The 20377-nt window shown below is 36.1% G+C and overlaps 1 protein-coding gene across 2 annotated transcripts in view; it reads right to left on the bottom strand.

The window, feature by feature from the left end:
* The window catches only part of LOC109112341 (nuclear factor of activated T-cells, cytoplasmic 1-like), a 41655-nt gene extending 27916 nt beyond the window's left edge, over positions 1–13739 (bottom strand). The window contains exons 1-6 of one of the 2 annotated variants that reach the window (XM_042776647.1): positions 13259–13739; positions 9950–10982; positions 9678–9837; positions 4332–4534; positions 2678–2850; positions 1249–1389 (exon numbers count right to left, since the gene is read on the bottom strand). In XM_042776647.1, coding sequence (XP_042632581.1) covers positions 1249–1389; positions 2678–2850; positions 4332–4534; positions 9678–9837; positions 9950–10982; positions 13259–13277 — 1729 coding nt within the window. In that variant the 5' untranslated portion in view covers positions 13278–13739. The remainder of the gene's footprint in view (positions 1–1248; positions 1390–2677; positions 2851–4331; positions 4535–9677; positions 9838–9949; positions 10983–13258) is intronic. The other variant, XM_042776646.1, reaches the window with a different exon arrangement.
* Between the last annotated feature and the right edge of the window lie 6638 nt (positions 13740–20377).

Here is a 20377-nt window from a genome sequence, read left to right as displayed (position 1 = left end):
AGGCCAACTTCACACCAGTTTAAAATGAAATGACACATTACACAAGTGCAATGACTTTGCATACAAGCTAAACACAAGCAGCACAACACAATATTGGTTCAACCAATGGGATAATTTAGGGTCGGGATCAGTACTGGGTAGATTACTTACAAACTGTAGTCTGTTAGTGATTACAAATGACATGAAAATCATAGTCAGTAATAATCTAGATAACTCATTTCAGGTAATGTATTCTGACTACTTTTGGGTTACTTTTAGATTACTTTTAAACTAACTTTAAATGTGATTATTGTTATTAAAAAAAACTCAAATTAAATAAATTCAATTCTTTGTTGTCATCATCATCAATTGCATTAAACAGTACATTACTTTTTTTGAGGGGTGGGAAGCTAATAATGAATTAAATCATAAAAATGTAAAATTAAAATGAATAAATAATTTTAAAATAAAAACAAAATAAAACATGTTAACTTCCAAATTTAAAATATTTTATTTGTAAGTAACTGTAATCTGATAATGAGCATTTTATAATCCAATTACAACATTTTTGTAATCTGATTACATAACCCAGATAACATTTAATCAGTTAGTACCCAGCACCGGACTGGATTAAGTGTTCATACAAAAAATGGAAGACAGGAGAGTATTTTGTAAATTGGGAAGTTTTTGCAGTTCAGTTTTATGCTGCATGTGTCCCAGAAATAACATAGTAAAATGTAAAAAGTTAAAATGATTTAGTTAAAATGTGAAAAGTTAAGCAGAGTTTGCCTCATTTCTGGTTTCCTTGCTACCCATCCTATACAGTATGCAAGGTTAGAATCCATCCCAAATCATTGTGCATTGAAAACAGCATGCCAAATATGTCCAGATGGCACCCACGCATGCTTTTTGGCCTAATATCGTCCAGATCCTATCCGTCCAGAACTATGCAAGAGGATTGGTTTGCGATTGTTCTCTGATGCACTATTGAAACATAATATTATGACCAGGCCAAGACAGAATTTGTTTTTGTTTTTAGGGTGACAATCTGTGAAATGATATGTAAAATGGAGTTTACATCACACTTAAAACTATGTTATTAACCATTGTCAGGGTTGCGTATATCCTTGTACTTAGGGGAAGTATGCAAATTGGGATTCAGCCTTTGTCCCTAAAGCTTTATCTTCAGAAATCTCCCAAAAGAGAGGCAATTTCAAAACAATTCCTATTGCTCACACACACATACAATCACAGCTCCATGTCCCCTACCTTGTGCTCGCTCCACAAACACCACCTTGGAGTCGGGCTGGAAGTTGTGCCCGCTGAGAAGCATCTGTTCCCTCCCTGAGGCGGCACAGCTTTCCATGCTCTGTTTATCCACGAGGGGCAGCTCCTGTGCTGAGCGCTGGGCTGTAAGGAGGATAAAGAGACAGAAAGAAAGCGAAATGTAATGTAAATGTGCCAAATCTGTAAACATCCCCATCTGTACTTTCTACTGTACAACTAGAGGGTAAGGAATTAAATCTCATGGAGTTAAATGGTACTGGAAATTTTGAGAAAATAAAATGTGTGTGTGTGTGTGTGTGTGTATATACATATATATATATATATATATATATATATATATATATATATATATATATATATATATATATATATATATATACAAACACACTATGGTTCAAAATGTTATGTAAGATTTTTTCTTGTTTTTGAAAGAAGTTTCAACAAGGCTGCATTTAAAAAAATAATATAATAATATAATAATTAATAATAATGTAAATAATGTAAATATTCAATTGTAATAATGTAATATTATTACAATTGAAAATAACTGTTTTCTATTTTTTTTATTATTATTATTAGTATTAGTATTTTTATTTTTTTTTACCTGTGATGGAAAAATTAATTTTCAGCAGCTAATACTCCGTCTTCAGAGTCATACAGTATGATCCTTCATAAATCATTATAATATGCTGGTTTGGTGCTCAAGAAACATTTCTTATCATCACAGTTGTGCTGGTTTCATCTTTGTGAAAACTATGATACTTTTTTCAGGATTCTTTGATAAATGTAAATGCTAAAAAATAGCATTTATTTGATTTGTTTAACAATGTAATTGTCTTTACTGTCACTTTTGATCAATTTATGGTTTATTAATTTCTTAAAATGAAAAATCTTACTTTTGACTATATTGCTCATATATATATATATATATATATATATATATATATATATATATATATATATATATATATATATATATATATATATATATATATATATATATATATATATATATATATATATATATATATATATAGTTCAGTCTGTACTTTTGAAAACGTTACCTGATATATGCTGTTGCTATAGGCTTCATATGTATTTCACACATGTTCTGCCTTTAACTGGCTATAATCCAGAAATCACTAACATTTTATGAGCTGTGCTCATTTTCTAGTGATATTTCTCATTTACCTTATAGCAATCGATCAGGCCTGGCAATTATTAGAGCAAAAAGTCTGTCTTTGATTTATTGATTCAGTCCATCTAATTACAGCATTCCTGTCAGTAGAACACAGTGCTAGCAAGGTCATGTGTTTGATTCCCAGGGAATAAATTAACTGATAAAAAGTATTTGAATGCAAATTCCAGGCAAATAAAAAAGGATTTAGTGAGATTTAGTGGCATGACTCACAGCACTCAATGGGGTTAGATGCCACCTGTAAGGACACCATCCTGCCATTAGGTTGGTTGATGTGGACACGGAACACCATCCTCACACGCGTGTTCTTCCGTCCGATGTCTGTCTCGCCCTTCCGGAGCTCGATGTCTGAGTTACGCAGCTTCAGAATTCCAGCGCAGTCGATTCTGTGGCACAGAAAAAAACTTTAATGTTTGAGGTATAGACTCAACAAATCCTTTCAGAAGTACAAAAATGTGCATAATATTGTTAGACAGTTGTTTAATAAACAATTTCTCGGAACAGAGTAAATGTTTAATTTATTGCCTGAATTTTTTTTGTACCATTTCTGCCAAAATTACGCCTGGCCCTGCATAAATAAATTCCCTTTCTCTCTCGTCTATTCCAATTTCTGCTTCTGACATGGCAGAGATTTTGTCAAAAAAAACCCATGAAAAGTTTGCTTTCTCCATTAAACGTTCAAATCCTCCAAGTCAACTTGAGTAAATACAGTACCTGTCAAAAGTAAAAAATACTTGTAGAGCCTGTCAAAGATCTGCATCTCATTGAAGAAACATTTAGGGCCCTTTATTTAAGATGCACGCGAGTAAAGTGATCCTTAAAGCTTACTTTTAGGAAAAAAACAGGAACTTGAGTAACAATCACTGAATATGAGTGATATGTTGATGCAGTACAGAGACTGGAACGTCAGATATTAACATCTCCATGTGTATGTGCTGAGGATGAGCACAATGTGCTCTAGGTGTCATCCAGATTTTAGATGAAAATGACAATTATTTAAAAGATTTAAATTAGATCTAATATAAAATAAAATATGCAAATATATAACATAAAAGACAAAAATGATAAAATAAAATATAATTAGTTATATAACAAATCTGGATTCATAAACTGAATTATGCAAGGCTACCAAATTATTAATTATACAGTTACTATAATAGAGTGAGGTTATATTCGTAATTCCTTTTCCAAAACAACTGCCTGTGTTGAGCTTTCAGCCTTCCATTTTCAACACTATGTGTCCAAATCGAACTCTATATAGAAAGTAAAAAAAGAATTTGCATTTTCTCTCCAATCAAAAGAAAACGTGAAATGAAATACTAAAGACTAAAGACAGCACTGACACAGGGACAAACCCATTTTTTGGCTTTACTACAGAAACGTGAGAAAACGGGAACGCTTCCCAGAAATCTCTGAAACAGGATCCAGAGGGGTGTGTGGTTTTCTTTTTCTTCTTCTTTTTTTTTTTTGTTTAAGTTAAGTGTTACATCCATTATAGAGTGGGAAGAAATTGCTGAGCTGGTAAGACCGCTACCGCCTGGCTTCCAGAATAGACCCCATCGCGCCATTACAGGCTCCACACGACCAGAGGCCTCTTGTAACACAAGCCCTGGAGCTCATACAAGGGAAACCCACGGTGCTGGGACTCCTTGCACACATAAAAACACACTTCTGCTTAGCAACTGCCTTCACAACAGGAGGATCGTTGGTAAAACGAAGGGTTGTTTATTGTAGGAAATATGCACAGGATGCATGTAGATATACATAATTATGAGGTACAAACATTCCCCCCCCCCACCGGGCTTGTACGTTTCTCTGTGTTTTTCCTGTTTCTTACTGTCTTTCTGAAATGCACATGCATACTCACATGGCCCTCATGTTGCTCTCAGGCAATAGAGGAATCTCAAGAACTTTGGTGTTGGACTGCATGGCCTCATGGCTTGGTGTGGACACAGTCTTCCCAGTTATACGGTGGACCTGGTAGAAGGCGTGGGGCCGGAGAAGACGGTCGTCTGCTGTCCCAATAAACAGCTGTAGGGTCAGAGGCTCACTCTCCATGTAGCCGTGAAGCTGAAAGGTACAGATATGAATTTATTGGCATAACCTGTTTCTAGCGGTTTGTCTATCCACAATGAACAAGAAAGTGACATAATCACAGCCATTCAGATGCTGTTTAATGTAAAATGGGATTTTTGGACTTTCAAATTGGGCGCTGCATAAATAGAAACCAAACAATCAACAAAATGTCCTGTTGATTAAAAACTCAAATGGCAGCTACATTGAAAGCTACAAAAGAAGCTACATTTTGTCACTTGCTCAGTTTTTATGTCTTCAGCATGTGGAAAGGAAGCCCTGCCCACACTGAAATTTCACTGGACCAAAAACCTGTTTGTCATAAACACTACTATTCAAATGTTTTGGGTCAGTATGATTTTTTTTTTTTTAAATAAATTAATACTTTTATTCAGCAAGGTCTAATTAAAAATAATCAAAATCGATAGTAAAAGAAATGTATAGTGTTATAAAAGATTTCAAATAAATGCTGTTCTTTTGAACTTTCTATTCATCAAAGAATCCTGAAAATAAAAAAAAGTCTATCATGATTTTCACAAACGTATTATGCAGCACAACTGCTTTTGTCATTAGTAATAATAAGAAATGTTTCCTGACCAGCAAATCAGCATATTAGAATGATTTCTGAAGGATCATGTGACACTGAAGACTGGAGTAATGATACTGAAAAGTCAGCTTGCATCACAGAAAAAAAAAATACATTTTAAAATATATTAAAATATACATAGTTATTTTAAACTGTAATAATATTTCAAAATATTACTGTATTTTTGATCAAATAAAATCATCAAGCATAAGTGACCCCCAAACCCCAAACTTTTGAATGGTAGTGCATATTAATCTAAGCTGAGAACAAATTACACAAGGAAAACCATAAAACAGACAAAAGTTGTTTTAAATCGTAAATTCTTGATGTAAATATGAAGAAAAATTTGTATGGCAAAATTTATTTTCAAAACTCAAGCCCATTTGGTCAAATCTCCGTAATACAATGATGCATGGAGATCCTCAAGTAGGGTGGTCGGAATCTGTGGTGAAAGTCCTGGGCCAGTCTGTATATTTATCTAAGCCGATATGTTTAAGCCTGGTATTTGTGTTTATTTAGGCAATAGGGAGTGCACAGGCCAGAAAGACAGAGGCCAGAAGATCGCACTCTCAGAACCCTCCCCTCACTTCATTACATTATCACCCACTAGAGGAATGCCAAGACTCTTTCCACCCATGGCACAGAGTTCAGAGCAGTATGTCCACACCTCCAAGTGCTGTGGGTCAGTTCTCACCCACTCAAGCCCTCAACCTCCGTGTGCACATCTGCGGCAGATGAGGGAAACAGCTTGAGGAAAAAAAGTAGATCTACAACACAGGCTCCTTTGAAGAGTTACTGAACTGAATCAGCGAACAAATTCTTACTGGAAAAGGTTACGTCTACAAGTGATATTGAGCAAGACCAACTGTTCTTCTCATTGGGCTCATTCACTAATAGTGCTTATGCATGTATTAAAACAATAAAATCATGATTCATAAATATAAGTTTATGCATTTTTTTTTCTGAATTGAAGACCAAATTTAGAACCAACTAAAATCTTTTTTTTTACACATTTGTAAGTGAGTTGTTAATTTAACTATATTAACCATCACAAAAAAAATATTATTATAAAATATTATATTATATTAAATAGTATATAAAATATACTATGATAAATCCCAAAAGAAAACATTTAATACATTTATTTGGTTGTTTTAGGACTTTTTTGTTTGTTTGGTTGGTTGATTAGGATTTTTTTTTCAAGAATCTGAGTTATAGTTGATACTAATATATATAATATATATACATATACATATACATATACATATACATATATATATATTAGTGGTGTCAAAGATTAATCGCGATGAACCAAAATAAAAGTTTTTGCTCACATAATATATGTGTACTATGTATATTTATGTATATATAAATACACACAAATACAGCATATATTCTGGAAATATTTACATGCATATACATTTATATATTTATATTTGTGTATTTTATATTATTTATAAATATATTTAATATATTAATATAACATATTTTTCTTAAATATATACATAATAAATATACACAGCAGATACATATATATTATGTAAACAAAAACTTTTATTTTGGATGTGATTAATCGCGATTAATCGTTTGACAGCACTAATATATATTATGATGATTATAATGATTGATTATTTATTGTTGCAATAAAAATGCAGCCAATCATGTGTAAGGTCTGTCTAAAAGGAGTTTATCATTAAAATTAATACTGATCTATAGAGCAAATTTCTGAGCCTTTTTGCACAATTAAGAATACTTGAGTATGCAGCTGTTAGCAAATGAGACCCATTACAATGATAAAATAAGTCCTAAATATACTGAACCAAATAAAAACTCTACTAGCAGTATTTAACAACAACAACAAAAAAAAGTAATAAAAATAATCCCAGTCACAGTAGGCCTATGAGATAAAACCAGTCTGAATATTATAAATGTGGAAGCACTGCTCGTACAAACCAAACCTATATTTAGTGATTTCGTCACTTTTTCCAGTTACAGCGGTGATTTTTGTTGACAGAGCCGTTCTTTGAGAAGCTAGCTTTCTGAGAGACTTAAGCGCAGACGTGGAAGCACATAGCTGTGGTGCGGCAGACTCACTTCAGAGGCTACACACTCATATGCTGATGGCGCATGTGGTCAAACTGCATCCAGAATACAAAAAAAATCTGACAGAAACCACCAGGAACCCAAGCAGGGGGAGAGAGAAAAAGAGAGACGGGGCTCTAGCAGCATGGGTACAAAAATCCTGACCACCAAAAACCACCAAACCCCAAGTAGAGAGACAGAAAGGGGTGGTGGTGGTGGCTCTGAGACTAACCCTGAGGCTATAGTGACTCACATAGTAATGGGAATACATGAAGTAGGTGCTTAAAATACTGAAAATACAGCTAATTCATTAAGATCAGGGTGAAAATTATAATAGCAAATCTATTTGGTTTGTGAAAAAGTAGAGCTTGAAAAATTTTGATACAACCCAAAAATTACTGCCAAAGTACTTTTAATAACTCTGCTGGAGGTCATAAAATAACTTGCACATTGACTGAGATCCTCTGCGGAGGACATCAGTGGTGACAGAGCATGAAGGGAGGTGCAGTCCGCTAAAAGAAGAACATGTGCAGTTGAGAGCGCTCTCTAATCTGATGGTTTACAGAATGGGACAAGCTTGTTTGAGGCTCTTTCAAACACTCCCCTTTTAGTTGCCTGCCAGAACTGCATGCAGCAGAGACTGGACGCCTCCACACGATGCTGCTGCACATGATGTCAGTGAAGTACAAGGACCTTCAGCTAAACAAAAGGCAGCCTGTGCACTAGACCGGAAACGGCAATGATTTTGAAAAAAATAAAACACGAGGGTGAGAGGACCCTGTTTTTTCAGACGGGAGTAGCACTGAGCCACGTATTCACAGTCATTAGCACCTCATTATTTTGAAATCAAGTACCCAGCAGCCACACATGTACATCAAAATGTTGAGTTCACCTTTAACAGCGATTTTAGTAAAGAAAGCAGTCGTGGAGACTGTGGTTCGCATACCCCAAGAGTCACGTCCAACCACACTGATTTTTTTTTTCTTTTTTCTCTCAGATAAAACCACAACTCCTGTCTTTAGGAATTCTGTTATCATTTAGTGAGCATCTGCAACCAACTCGTGCGCTGAATACCCATGATTCAGCTACAAAAGCTAATGAGGTTTGCGACTGACCAGTGTCTGTTGAGCAGAACGGACTGAAACCACAACACTGTGGTCTTGTGAAATAAAAAAGTACTTCAGTCCCGCTTCCTGAACTTTGACATGGCAGTATAACGAGCAATATATTATATAAGGGTTTAAATCACAGTGTGTCACTATGACTGGAGAGAAAACAAATACAAGGAAGTTTTCTTACATCAACAAAAACAAAAACAATGAGAGAGTGAACATATATCACCATGTCACATTATGGAGAGGATGATGCAGGATGTTGACTAAAAATGGTTAAAAATAAGACATTTTGTGAAAATCTCCCAAATGAATGTTAGCTATAGTATTAAAGTGTATATATACATTACTGTTTAAAAGATTAGGGTCAGTAAGATTTTCTTCTATTTCAAATAAATGCTGGGTTCTTTTTTTCACTTGTATTCATCATAGAATCCTGAAAAAAAATAAATAAAATACTACTGATATTATAAAATAATATATATATATATATATATATATATATATATATATATATATATATATATATATATATATATATATATATATATATATCTATATATATTTATATATTAAGCAGCACAACTTTTTCAAAAAGAAATGTTTCTTGAGCACCAAATCAGCATATTATAATGATTTCTGAAAGAACGTTTGACACTGAAGACTGGAGTAATGATGCTGTAAATTTTAAAATATATTAAAATGGAAACCATTATTTTAAATTGTAAGACTATTTCAAAATATACTGTGTTTTTGATCAAATAAATGCAGCCTTGTTAAGCATAAGAGACTACTTTCAAAAAAAATGTAATGACCCCAAACGTTTGTGCTGTAATGTATATTACTAGAAGACTTACACTGCAATCTAACTAATCATTTCCTGCATCATCCTAGTTAAAAATTAACCCTGCGGCTTTTGATATTCTTGATTACACTAATTTTCAACCAGCTTTGTGTTGTTACAATGTCATAATACATATAAATGAATAATGTGTAGTCTTATCTGCACCCAAATATCCCTTTTTAAAGTCTGCAGGACTTTTAGACAAAACTTTATTATTAAAAGCCCACATTGCTAGTGGTGAACTACCCCTTTAAGGCTTAAAGAGACAGTTTACACAAAAATTATGTGATCATTTTTATTTGTCCATGAAATTAAATTCACTGCACACCAATGCTGTTTTGGACCCAACTGATTTTCATAATATAAAAAAAAGCAGTTGAAACATTCCTCAGAAGAAAGAAAGTTGTACAGGTTTGGATCTTCATAACAGTTAATAAATGATGACAGACTTTTCATTTTTGGGTGAACTATTTCTCTGAGAAGCCCTGCTGCCTCTGAGAGCGTCTGAACTTATACCTGGACCACTGGATGACCTCCCGCTAGTGCTTTTACGGCCCCTCTGCTGCCTTCAGTCTCGTAGTGAGCACGGTGATGGGACTTGGGTTGGACATCAATCTGCAGGCTGTACGGCCCTGAACTGGAAGGCAACTGCCAATCAAGAGCAGGCAACGATGGACTGTGAAAATAGGAGTGAGAAAGTAATGAGGCAAAGAGAAAGAAAGAACATTGGTTAGTACAGATAAGTGGCTGAAATATTTGGAATTTAAAAAAATGTATGTGCTACCAACCTGATGTAAGGCTTTGGCTTGGACCAATATGGGTGTTGGGGCACATCCAAGAAGCCGCTGCAGTAGGTCTCTTTTTTGAAGGGCAGACGTGCTGAGGAGAAGTCCTCCTGGCAAAGCTCCAGGGATCCTGTCTCCTCTCCACCTGGTTCTACTTTCAGGTTCATTGAGGCGCTGTGCTCCAGACTGGTCTTGCGGGACTTCAAAGGGATCCCCTCCCCAAGATCTGCTAATCCATCTGTGGTGAGGGCATTAATGGCGGCAACAATGGCAGAGTTGGTGTACTGATTGGTGTTGGGCAGCCAGGTGTCCTCCGTCACGCTGAGACGGGGCGAAGTGTGTGGCGACGGCCCCGGGGATTGATTCGGCGAATACGGATGGTACTTGTGCGACTGGCCACCGTTGAAGCTGTACTTCCGTTTACCGCCACAAGGAGAATTCGGTCGCGAGCCTCGGGTGCCCACCCAGCTGTCGTCGGTGATACTGGTACGGGGAGAACCGGAGGGAGAATGGCGTGGAGAAACTCCCAGTGTGCAAGACTGCAGAGATGAGGAACCTTTCGGGGAGACACAGGGAGACTGCCAGGGCGAGTTCTGCGGCGAGTTGTCGTAGTTGTACGAGAAGCCAGATTCATACGAAGATGCATCTGAATGGCAGCTACGGGAAGACACGCTGCTCGCCGGGCTGAGGCAAGTGGGGTCACGATAACCATCAATGCTTGGCAAAGTTAATGTCACTATGGAATTGACTCGCTTGGCCACGGGAACGCTGTTCTCCTCCACTTCGTCCTCTGGGAACTGCCCGTAAGCTGTTATCTCAATGCGTGGACTTTCCAATGTGGGAGCTCCGTTGGATCTGGTGCCGGATGTTTGGAAATAACCCACTGAGCTCATATCATCTTGAGGGGAGAACGAGGATGGCTGACAGATGGATATCGACAAGGACGGGCTGGTCTGGAGATGGTGGTACTGGGAGGGTGGGCAGGGGTTGCTCAGAGCTAGTGAGATGCTGTTGTTTTGGCTGTAACCGTATGCATCTGTAAGGTGCAATCACATTTTCATGAGATATTGCAACTAAAAATAAGCTACTGAGATAAAGAGCTACACTCTATTCTTTATAAGTAATAACTGTGGGTCAAAAACGTTGACGTTGTGGTTAAAAGCCACAACCTCTGCAGAGGAAGCAAGGTGAGTGATACACAAATAGCAGGCCAAAAATAACAAAGCATTAAAAATAACATCCTGAGGACAAAACCAGATGGAAAACCAATACTCATAAGCAATCTCTGTCGAAAAACAGGGGCAAACATTTGCTTCTATGCAATGTATATACAACGGGTCCAACACAAAATGTCTTGTACAGAAAATGTAAAAATATATACAAAAAATAATGGTTCCTGGAGACGAATCATTGAACATTTTAGAGTACTTGTAGCTTATCCAAAAACATTTAGAAAATTCCAACAAAAACAAAACAAAACAAAAACAACAACAAAAAACAGTAGTAATACATCATCTGGCCTATCAAAGTTTTTATGTCTATACAGCTACTATCCCATTAAGACTAAGAAATGTATTATTTTAATGAGTAATCACTGCAAAAAACACAGTTGAGTTGAGTTGAGTCAGTCACTGTAGTCAGTCAGTCCAACCTGGTGGAAATATATGTAATGTAAGTTAGCCCAAACTGGCGCACAGTCACTACTGGCTCTACTTGCAATAAAATTTGCAACGATTTCTCGCTACTTTAGAGGACGATTAAAAACACGGATACTTGAAAATGTGACCACAGCGCAACAAAGCACCCTGGACACTGATAGCATGCTAATGTATCCCTAATGTATGTATCGTTTTGAATCAAGTTAACAACTACATATTAGATTTTTGTAAGCAAGCCATAAGTATACACTATGTGATTCTGATAGCTTTAAAAAAAAAAAAAAAAAAAAAGTACTGAATTACTGATTACTAAAAGTATATTAGCAACCCCGCTGAAATAAAACACCTTAAATCAGCCTAAGTAGGTTTGCTGGCATCTCAGCATGATTATGCTGGTCAGCTGGTTGGATTTAAAAGAGCTTTGGGCACATTTCAGCAGGTCAAGTTAGGAGACCAGCCTGTAGACCAGCTAAATGATGGACTGGGAGACCATCTTAAACCAATAAAGACCAGGAAACCACCTTAAGGTTGGTTTAAGCTACTTTTCTCAGCAGAAAATATAAGAACTTGATTTGCCATTATGAACTATAATCTAATTTATCTTGTGAAATGCAGTTGCTGCAAAGAGAGGGATGCAAAAACCCACAATCCAAATAGTGTCCCTGCTTATTCATCTTCGTCATGGCCACCACTCCCTTCTGCAGTCTGTTAAATTGAGGGAAAACTCATTCAGCCCATTGATTTAATAAGAAATTACTTTAATTCCACTAGACCAAAACAATAACAACAACAACAACAGAGCAGTAGCACAGGGCAAGCTATCATACCACCAATAATCAATCAGAAATTAGCAACTGGGGTGAAATCATTATCAAACATGGGGAGGGTTGTAACACGACTTTTCAAAGTCCTATAATGGACACGCAAAGATTGTACTAATTTATATATATATATATATATATGTATATATATATATACACACACACACACACACATACATATATACACATACATACTGTAAATATAAATACATATATATATACATACTGTATATACATATATATATGTATATACAGTATGTATATGTGTATATATGTGTGTGTGTGTGTGTGTTTTAATTATTTAATTAATTTAGCTACAAACACAATTTATTATTGCATTGAGGCAGTGAGTCATAATTATTTTTATTTAAAAATCCATACAGAGAAAATAAAATGCCCATATTTTCTATAAAGTGCTAACCAGCCCTCCTATTATCACTACTCACTCGTTAGTCGGATAGATTACAAAAGTAGTCTTTGTACCTGACATTAATTTACGCAGTTTAGGAACATGCCGCAGATTTTTTAATTAGTTGAATTTATAGCAGACAAATATGGAAACGTTATGTCAAAGTTTGAGACACATGCAGTACACATGGAGTTAGAGAAGTTGAAACCAAATGTGTTACAACACTCCCAGGTCTCCCCTAGTAACAAACAGTGCGTGTACGATAGCAGATTTTGATTTATTTTATTATCACGTCAGGTAAATTCATAAGCAAGCATGCGTGAAACAGTATCAATAGGTTCACTGGTACTAATATTCAAAAAATAATACAGAAACACATAAGCGTGAAATATGACTCTGTGTAAGTGGATGCATTTAATCTTACCTTCCTCTGCGGATTTCATGCTTGCGAAGTGTAGAGTAAACTCACACCAAGTTCAACGCACTTTCCCAATACGCACGGCAGTGTCCGATGTGGCTTTTATTTCCCAATATAACGAGTCCAGATATCGGTGATAAAAATGTTCACTTCTACCGCAATAAAGGTGTATTCCAGTCACGAGAAAACTGTATAAATGATTTGAAAGGTCAGATGATTCAATATACAACACTTAAAAGCGCACGCAATAACAAAAAAACGCAAAACTGTATGAATATTCTTTCAATACAGTTACGTTAGTCTAACTCGCTATATTTTATATTCTGGACTTGCATGTTCGTTTCCAGGGGTTCTGGTGACGCACTGCTTTGCGATGGAAAGGTCTATGTATCTATATAAAGCCGGGAAACACCTCCGTGTAGCCCCGCCTCTCTATGGAGTGACGCAGGCACCACGTCTCGAGCTCTACAGCAGATGAAGAGAGGGATTCTCTCTTCTCAACATTTCCAGATGTGGGGCCCTTGAAACCCAAGGCAAATGAGCCGGCGTGTGCGCATGCGCATCTGCTAGAGAAGGGAAGTCCAACTCATTTCTGCGAATCGGTTCTTTCGAACAGTTCGTTTTAAAGAACCAGTTCAAATAATGATTCAGCCGTTGACTGCATCCCAGCATTAGGCCTATTTGTCTAAAACGTTCCAATAGAGCCACATGTGGTCAAATATCGTTGTTTATTATATTTGTGTCTATTATATTATATTTAGGAAGGTGTTTTTCTTTATTTCATATGTCCCAGTTGCAGCCAATATTTAAAACAAAGTAATTTAGAATCAAAAATTATTTTGCATTAAAAATAATAAATATTTTAGCTGAAGAGGGTTTTGCAAGTTTTAGGCTAATTAAACACTCATTAAAAACCACGGTGTTTTGTTATAACGTTGTCATAGGCCAACATTTAAGTTTTGTTAACATTTCTGTTATTAAACTTACATTTCACCTCATCAGTTTTTCATTGGTGCTCGTTGGGTGTCAAAAACATCGAAAGAGACGGCTCTCAGTTCAATGAGTCAGTACTAACCTAATACTAACCCGAATCACTGCGAGTCAGACCGATTCAGTTAACTTTAAAGCTATACGCTTACCGATTCAGTTTGATATTTAATCATTTATTCAGTCCAATTTTTGATCAAACCCGGAGCGGTTAGGTTTAACTGGTAGAAGAGCCGATTTAAAATAAAGATTAACTTACGAATAGGCAATGAAACAAACAAACAAAAAATGTCGAAAGAGCCAGCATGTCCAGCAGCTACTGGAAACAAATGTGGCTGTTTTGAAAAAACAAAGGCAGTTAAAGAAGCCATTATCATGTTAAAGGGATACTCCATCACAAAATGAAAATTTTGTCATTATTCACTTAATGTTACCCCCATGTCGTTCCAAACTCGTAAAAGCTTTGTTTGTCCTCGTCAGTACTGCTGACACAGAAGAGTGTACGCTGCCTGCGTACTGCTCAGAATTGCCAAAATGGTGCTACGCTGATTTGGAGAGACTCAGAGGAGAGGAATTGTTGAATAAAGTTGTTATTTTTGTTTTCTTCGTGTAGAAAAAGTATTCTCGTCGCTTCATAATGTTACGGTTGAATCACTGATAGCAGATGGACTATTCTGACGATGCTTTTCATACTTTCCTGAGCCTTGACACTGTTATTTATTTGGCAGTCTATGGGACAGTCTCAAGCCTCCCGGATTTCATCCAAAATATCTTAAATTGTGTTCCGAAGATGAACGAAGCCTTTACAGGTTTGGAACAACATGGGGGTAAGTCATTAATGACAAAATTTTAATTTTGCGATGGAGTAACCCTTTAATAATTTCTGTTGTCCCATTAATAGACACAAATACCGTCTCTGTGAGACTCATCACGTAGCAGTGTGTTGATAGTGATTGAATAAACAGACTAACAGCTCCGGTCATTTTTTTTTATTTATTAATATATATATATATATATATATATATATATATATATATATATTTTTTTTTTTTTTTTTTTTTTTTTTTTAGGACATCACAGTGCAGGGAAATGGGATCTGAAAATCACAAGATGCTGTTGACAGACCGGGCAACTATGATTTCAGTTTTGACAACTTTCCAGTGGGGTGCGATTCGCTGCAACATCGGGAATCATCTACTTTCTTGAAGCCAAGAAATGTTGGCAAAAGTTAGCATTTAGTGCAGGATTCTCATACTGCAATACACAACATTATTTGTACTTACTATTGAAAACATGGATCTTAATTAGCACCTCATTGTAAATAGTGACATGTACTGTCATAAAAATAATAATGCATATTTGCATTTTTTTTTAGTATTACTGTGTGAAAGGTTTCGAAAGATTCACATGCAATTCACCCTTCCCATGCCACTTACCCTAAACCTTGCATAATCTTAATGCAAGTACGTCAGACCCAAAAATAAGTCCCAAATAAGACCCAAAACATAGAACAATAGATAGATAAGTTTTTTTAAATTTCTGCACAAAGAATTACATCTGCACATATAGTATCATGGTTTCTTAGTGCACAAAGGTTTACACAAAGGTTACACAAAATTGCATACAGTTTCCCTAAATGAATGGCTTTTTTATGTAGCTGAGTTTTTTGCAAGCTCTCTAATGACATGGACATGTTTTGAAGTAGCTGTGCAGTGTTTGCTTCAACTAAGAATTCATCCAGGTCGAGTAACAAAAGAGAGCCAAATAGCCTTCACCCCACATGCACAGGATGATATACAATTGCATCAGGAATTAGTGCATTTATGAAACACTAGCTGTTTCTTTCATCATGGGAACATGGTAATTGTACCATTACCCTCTCTTACAGTCCTCTCTCTCCTGCTGTTGTGTGGGTCAAATGTATTTGTTTGACCTCATGGAAAGCTCTCACCCACTGGTTAGGGGCCCTAAGTGGGCTTGAGGGGATGTGGGCAGGGCTTCCCTGTCCTCCTCAGCAATGCGAAAGCGAGCTGCGTGCCGCAGTAAACACAGCTTCCAGGCTGAAGGTAATAAATAGCACTAACTGTGCTGATTGACGTGCGCCTAGTTCTACGTCAGTTGGCCTGTAGTTTTTCCACTCTGTCTGCCCGTTGTTGAGGGCAGGGGTTTTTAGGCACCAGCCGGACAGTTCCGGATATTTTGTTCATCTCAGCTTTAGAGTACAGTATATGCCAAAAAGCTGGTATTTCGTACTCCCTACAAAGATCTTTTGTTGTCTAAACTAGATTTAGATCTAAACCAACATCAGCGATGACTGTATAATTCCTCTTATTACATGGTTGCTGACCAAATAAACATGGACATAATGGTTTAAAATGTTAAATTAATTTAAAATGTTACACTGGAAAAAAGGTGTGGGATTTAATTTAAAACAGCTTTCACTCAGAAATTGCTAGTAACTTTAACAAATAATTACAAAGAAATGTCAAGTAACACTTGCTAACACTTTGAATTAAACATGACTTATTGAAGTAGAAAGACTGAAAAAGTATTTTCTAGGAAAACATTATTGTCTGCAAAGAAGCAATATTTATTCAAACACTGCAATAAAATCACAGTATATAATTAATTTTGAAGTCCTCTGAAGTCATATGGATGCATGCCTTCTGTTGAAACATGGGAATTCAGGGTGACCTTAACAGTCCTCAGCTGAGTGTACATAGGCTGCATGTCTATTATTTTGGTGCATGGGATCAAATGAGTGCACTCGATAATGTCCACTATGGTTTCGGACACCACTACAAATGGTTGCGCCATCAAATAGTGCACTACATAAAGATATAGAGGATGATTTTGGACACAGCCATAAGTCAAGATGCCTCCAATTGTGTCCATATGTGTCCGTCTTTAAAATCGTCTGGAAGCGGTGGGGTTTGTGCTATTGGATTGGGGACAAAAATCACCAGTGGTTAATATCAAACCACTGGATGGCAAGATTGACCAATCAGAAAGGAGTATTCCAGAACTTTGTGTAATAATTCATTAGACGCCCCCGAAGGCAGGTCAGCCAGTTTACACACACTGCAACACTGGGACATGAAATTTAGTCATAATTTTCTCATTTATATTCCAAAGACACCTTAATAACGGTTATGAACAGGAGTAGCAGTGGCTTTACGACTTCAAGAACTACTAAACACTAATGATAATGATAATACAATGAGTGCTAATGCAGTTAGCATGGCTCGTGTGTCAGCATGATGCACTGCTGAGTTTGCTTTATAAGGTTTTCGAGAATATACAGATGACAAATTATGTTTCCAAACAGGATGCATGGGCGGCAATGTGCTATTATATGTATCAATGCATGGCATGCCATAGACAGCAAAGACATGTGGGACTATGTAACGTGAGTTCATAACTAATGCCACAGATGTTGAATCGTCTGTCTCGGAGATGTTTAAAAAAGGCTGCACACTCATAACAACGGCATGAATCATAATATGCATGTGCATCACTAATGATGTGTCAGCATTTAAAAGTTGTTAAAATAAACTAAAACCACATTCAACCCCCATGTGCACCCAAATGTTCCTCTGTCTATGTGTGATTGGTCCAGAAAGGGGGAGTCATTGATGTCATAGGTCTACTCACCTCTTCTTACAAGTCAATAATGTTCCGTCTGGCTGGCAGGTCTCATCATCATATTTGTGGGTGACAATACTGGGAATGACTGATTTAATGGTGGTCTTCTGGAAAGACCTCAAGGTTCCAGTTTTTTCCTCTTTTCCTAAATAGATAAAACAGATAAAACCCAGTTTGAATGCAGAAGTTGAACTTCAGATGACTAGGGCTCCATGAGCAACTGAAAATATGTATGGGTTAAATGTGACCATGCTAGGCAGGTTAAAAATACATGGTGAAGATAATGTAGTACACGAAAAGCATGCTTTTTTAACTTTATTTTTTTTAAAGTCACAACGGGATTGCAATCAAATGTGTTATTTTAGTCTTTTTACGATGTGCCTTATGAGTCCATGTCATAAAGTCCAGACCACATTTAAAAGTAAGCTGATGAACATATAAAGTGCTTAAAGTAGAAACAGCAACAGCAATTTGAGGTGGTATTTACATGACATGGCCTTGGTTATAGACCTGCCCTCTGCTGTACCTTGGGGCTTCCTGTCTCCACTGAATGCTCCCTTTGACTCTGTGCAGTGACGGAATCCCCAAGTCTGTTTCCTGTTGTGTAAGGATGTTGCCAGGCAACTGTGGCTGTGTTCCAGAGGGGAGGGATTTCATGTGCTCCCACAGGCAGACTGAGCAAACACAGACCCTCTGCCCAGAGCTCCACTGTCGGGCCCAGACGCAACAGTGACTAACCTGTCCACAATACCGTGAGTTGAGCAACAAACAGCAGGAAAGTCATTCCAATCGATTTTTAAGATAGTGGAATTGAGCAAAGGCTGCCCCTGAGAATAAATTACCCAATTTTCTTGTGGTTCAATAAAACTGGGCAAAAAGAATTAACCAATCAATCCAATTCTTTTAAACACATAATAGCACCTTTCTTACCGGAGAAGAATTATGAAACATTTTAACAGATCAAAACACAAGATTTAATAACAAGATTTAAGAATTTTTTTCGCATTATTTCCTGTATATCAAATAATTGTATAATAATAAATTTTCAGGGGAATCTTTAGCTCAATAACAGACAGAAAGAATGACAAATAGTCTGGATGGAGGGATGGAACGACAGACTGATAGATAACCACAGAATGGTAAAACAACATATAGACAGAAAGAACAACAAACCGATAGACAGATAGAATGGTAGAATGAAAGACAAAACAATAGAACGGTAGAACAAAAGAACGATAGATTGATAGATAGAACGATAGATAGAATGACAGAACGGATAGATTGATAGACAGACAGATAGAAAATAAATATAAAAATAATATATATATAATATTAATAATATAATAAATAATATTAATAATAATATAGAGCGATAGATAGAATGATAGATAGAGCGATAGAAAATAATATAAATAAAATAAAATATATATTATTGTATTATTATAATATATATATATATATATATATATATATATATATATATATATATATATATATATATATATATATATATATATATATATATATAAATAAATCGATCGATCGATAGATAGAACACAAACACCCTTTTAAGGATGTAAATAAATAAATAACCAAAATAAAACTAAATGTGAAGGTTATATTGATGGACAGACTGTGGACATTTAAACTGTTGAAATAATTGCCGACAAACACAGCTGAAGATTTTCATTGATGGTAAGAAAGTGCTTAGCTAAAGGAGTATCCCGAATCAGTGTCCACCTACAGGAAACACAATGCTTTGAAAAAACAGATACACTTGAGACAGTAGCAAAACAGAATGACGCGTGTTGTGCCCCACATGTGGCTGATAAAACATCACAACTGCCCCACCACCTCTGCGGAAATGTCCAGTGCACAAACAAATCAAAGGGTGGAGACGCCATGTAGGCACGTGCAACGGATTTGAGTCATTTTAAGCAAAAGCTGGCACAGCAAAATTGAGTTTTGATGTATAAGTGAGGAAAGGTAGATGGAGATATACAGAGAAGGGAAAGGGAGGAAGAGAAAAAGATAGATAAGATGAAAGAGAAAGCTTCCTGGCATGTTAATGCCAGTGGACCATCACATCTAGCATGGGGTCGCTGTAAACCACAAGTTTCCTGCTTTGTAGAGTGTGTGTGGGTGAGTTTGGGTGGAGGGCTTGATAACACATTGTCTCAGTTAGTACAATACACACTACCAGTCAAAGGTTTGGACACAACTGTTCGTTCTTTATTACGGTTTTACACATTTTATAATAATGGTAAAATCATCAAACAACGAAATAAAACAAATGAAATAATGTGTATATTACACACACTACAGGTCAAAAGTTTGGGGTCAGTACTTTCTTTTTATTTATTTATTTATTTTTGCAAAGATGCATTCAATTGTTCATAAGTTATTTATACGTTATTTAAAAAGTTATTTAATAGTTGTATTTTTAAAAAATGCTGTTCTTTTGAACCTTCTATTTATCAAATCTTTAAAAAT

The sequence above is a fragment of the Cyprinus carpio genome, chromosome A19 (genome assembly GCF_018340385.1).
Source record: "Cyprinus carpio isolate SPL01 chromosome A19, ASM1834038v1, whole genome shotgun sequence".
Classification (NCBI taxonomy): Eukaryota; Metazoa; Chordata; class Actinopteri; order Cypriniformes; family Cyprinidae; genus Cyprinus; species Cyprinus carpio.
This window is presented reverse-complemented; position numbering and strand designations above follow the sequence as displayed.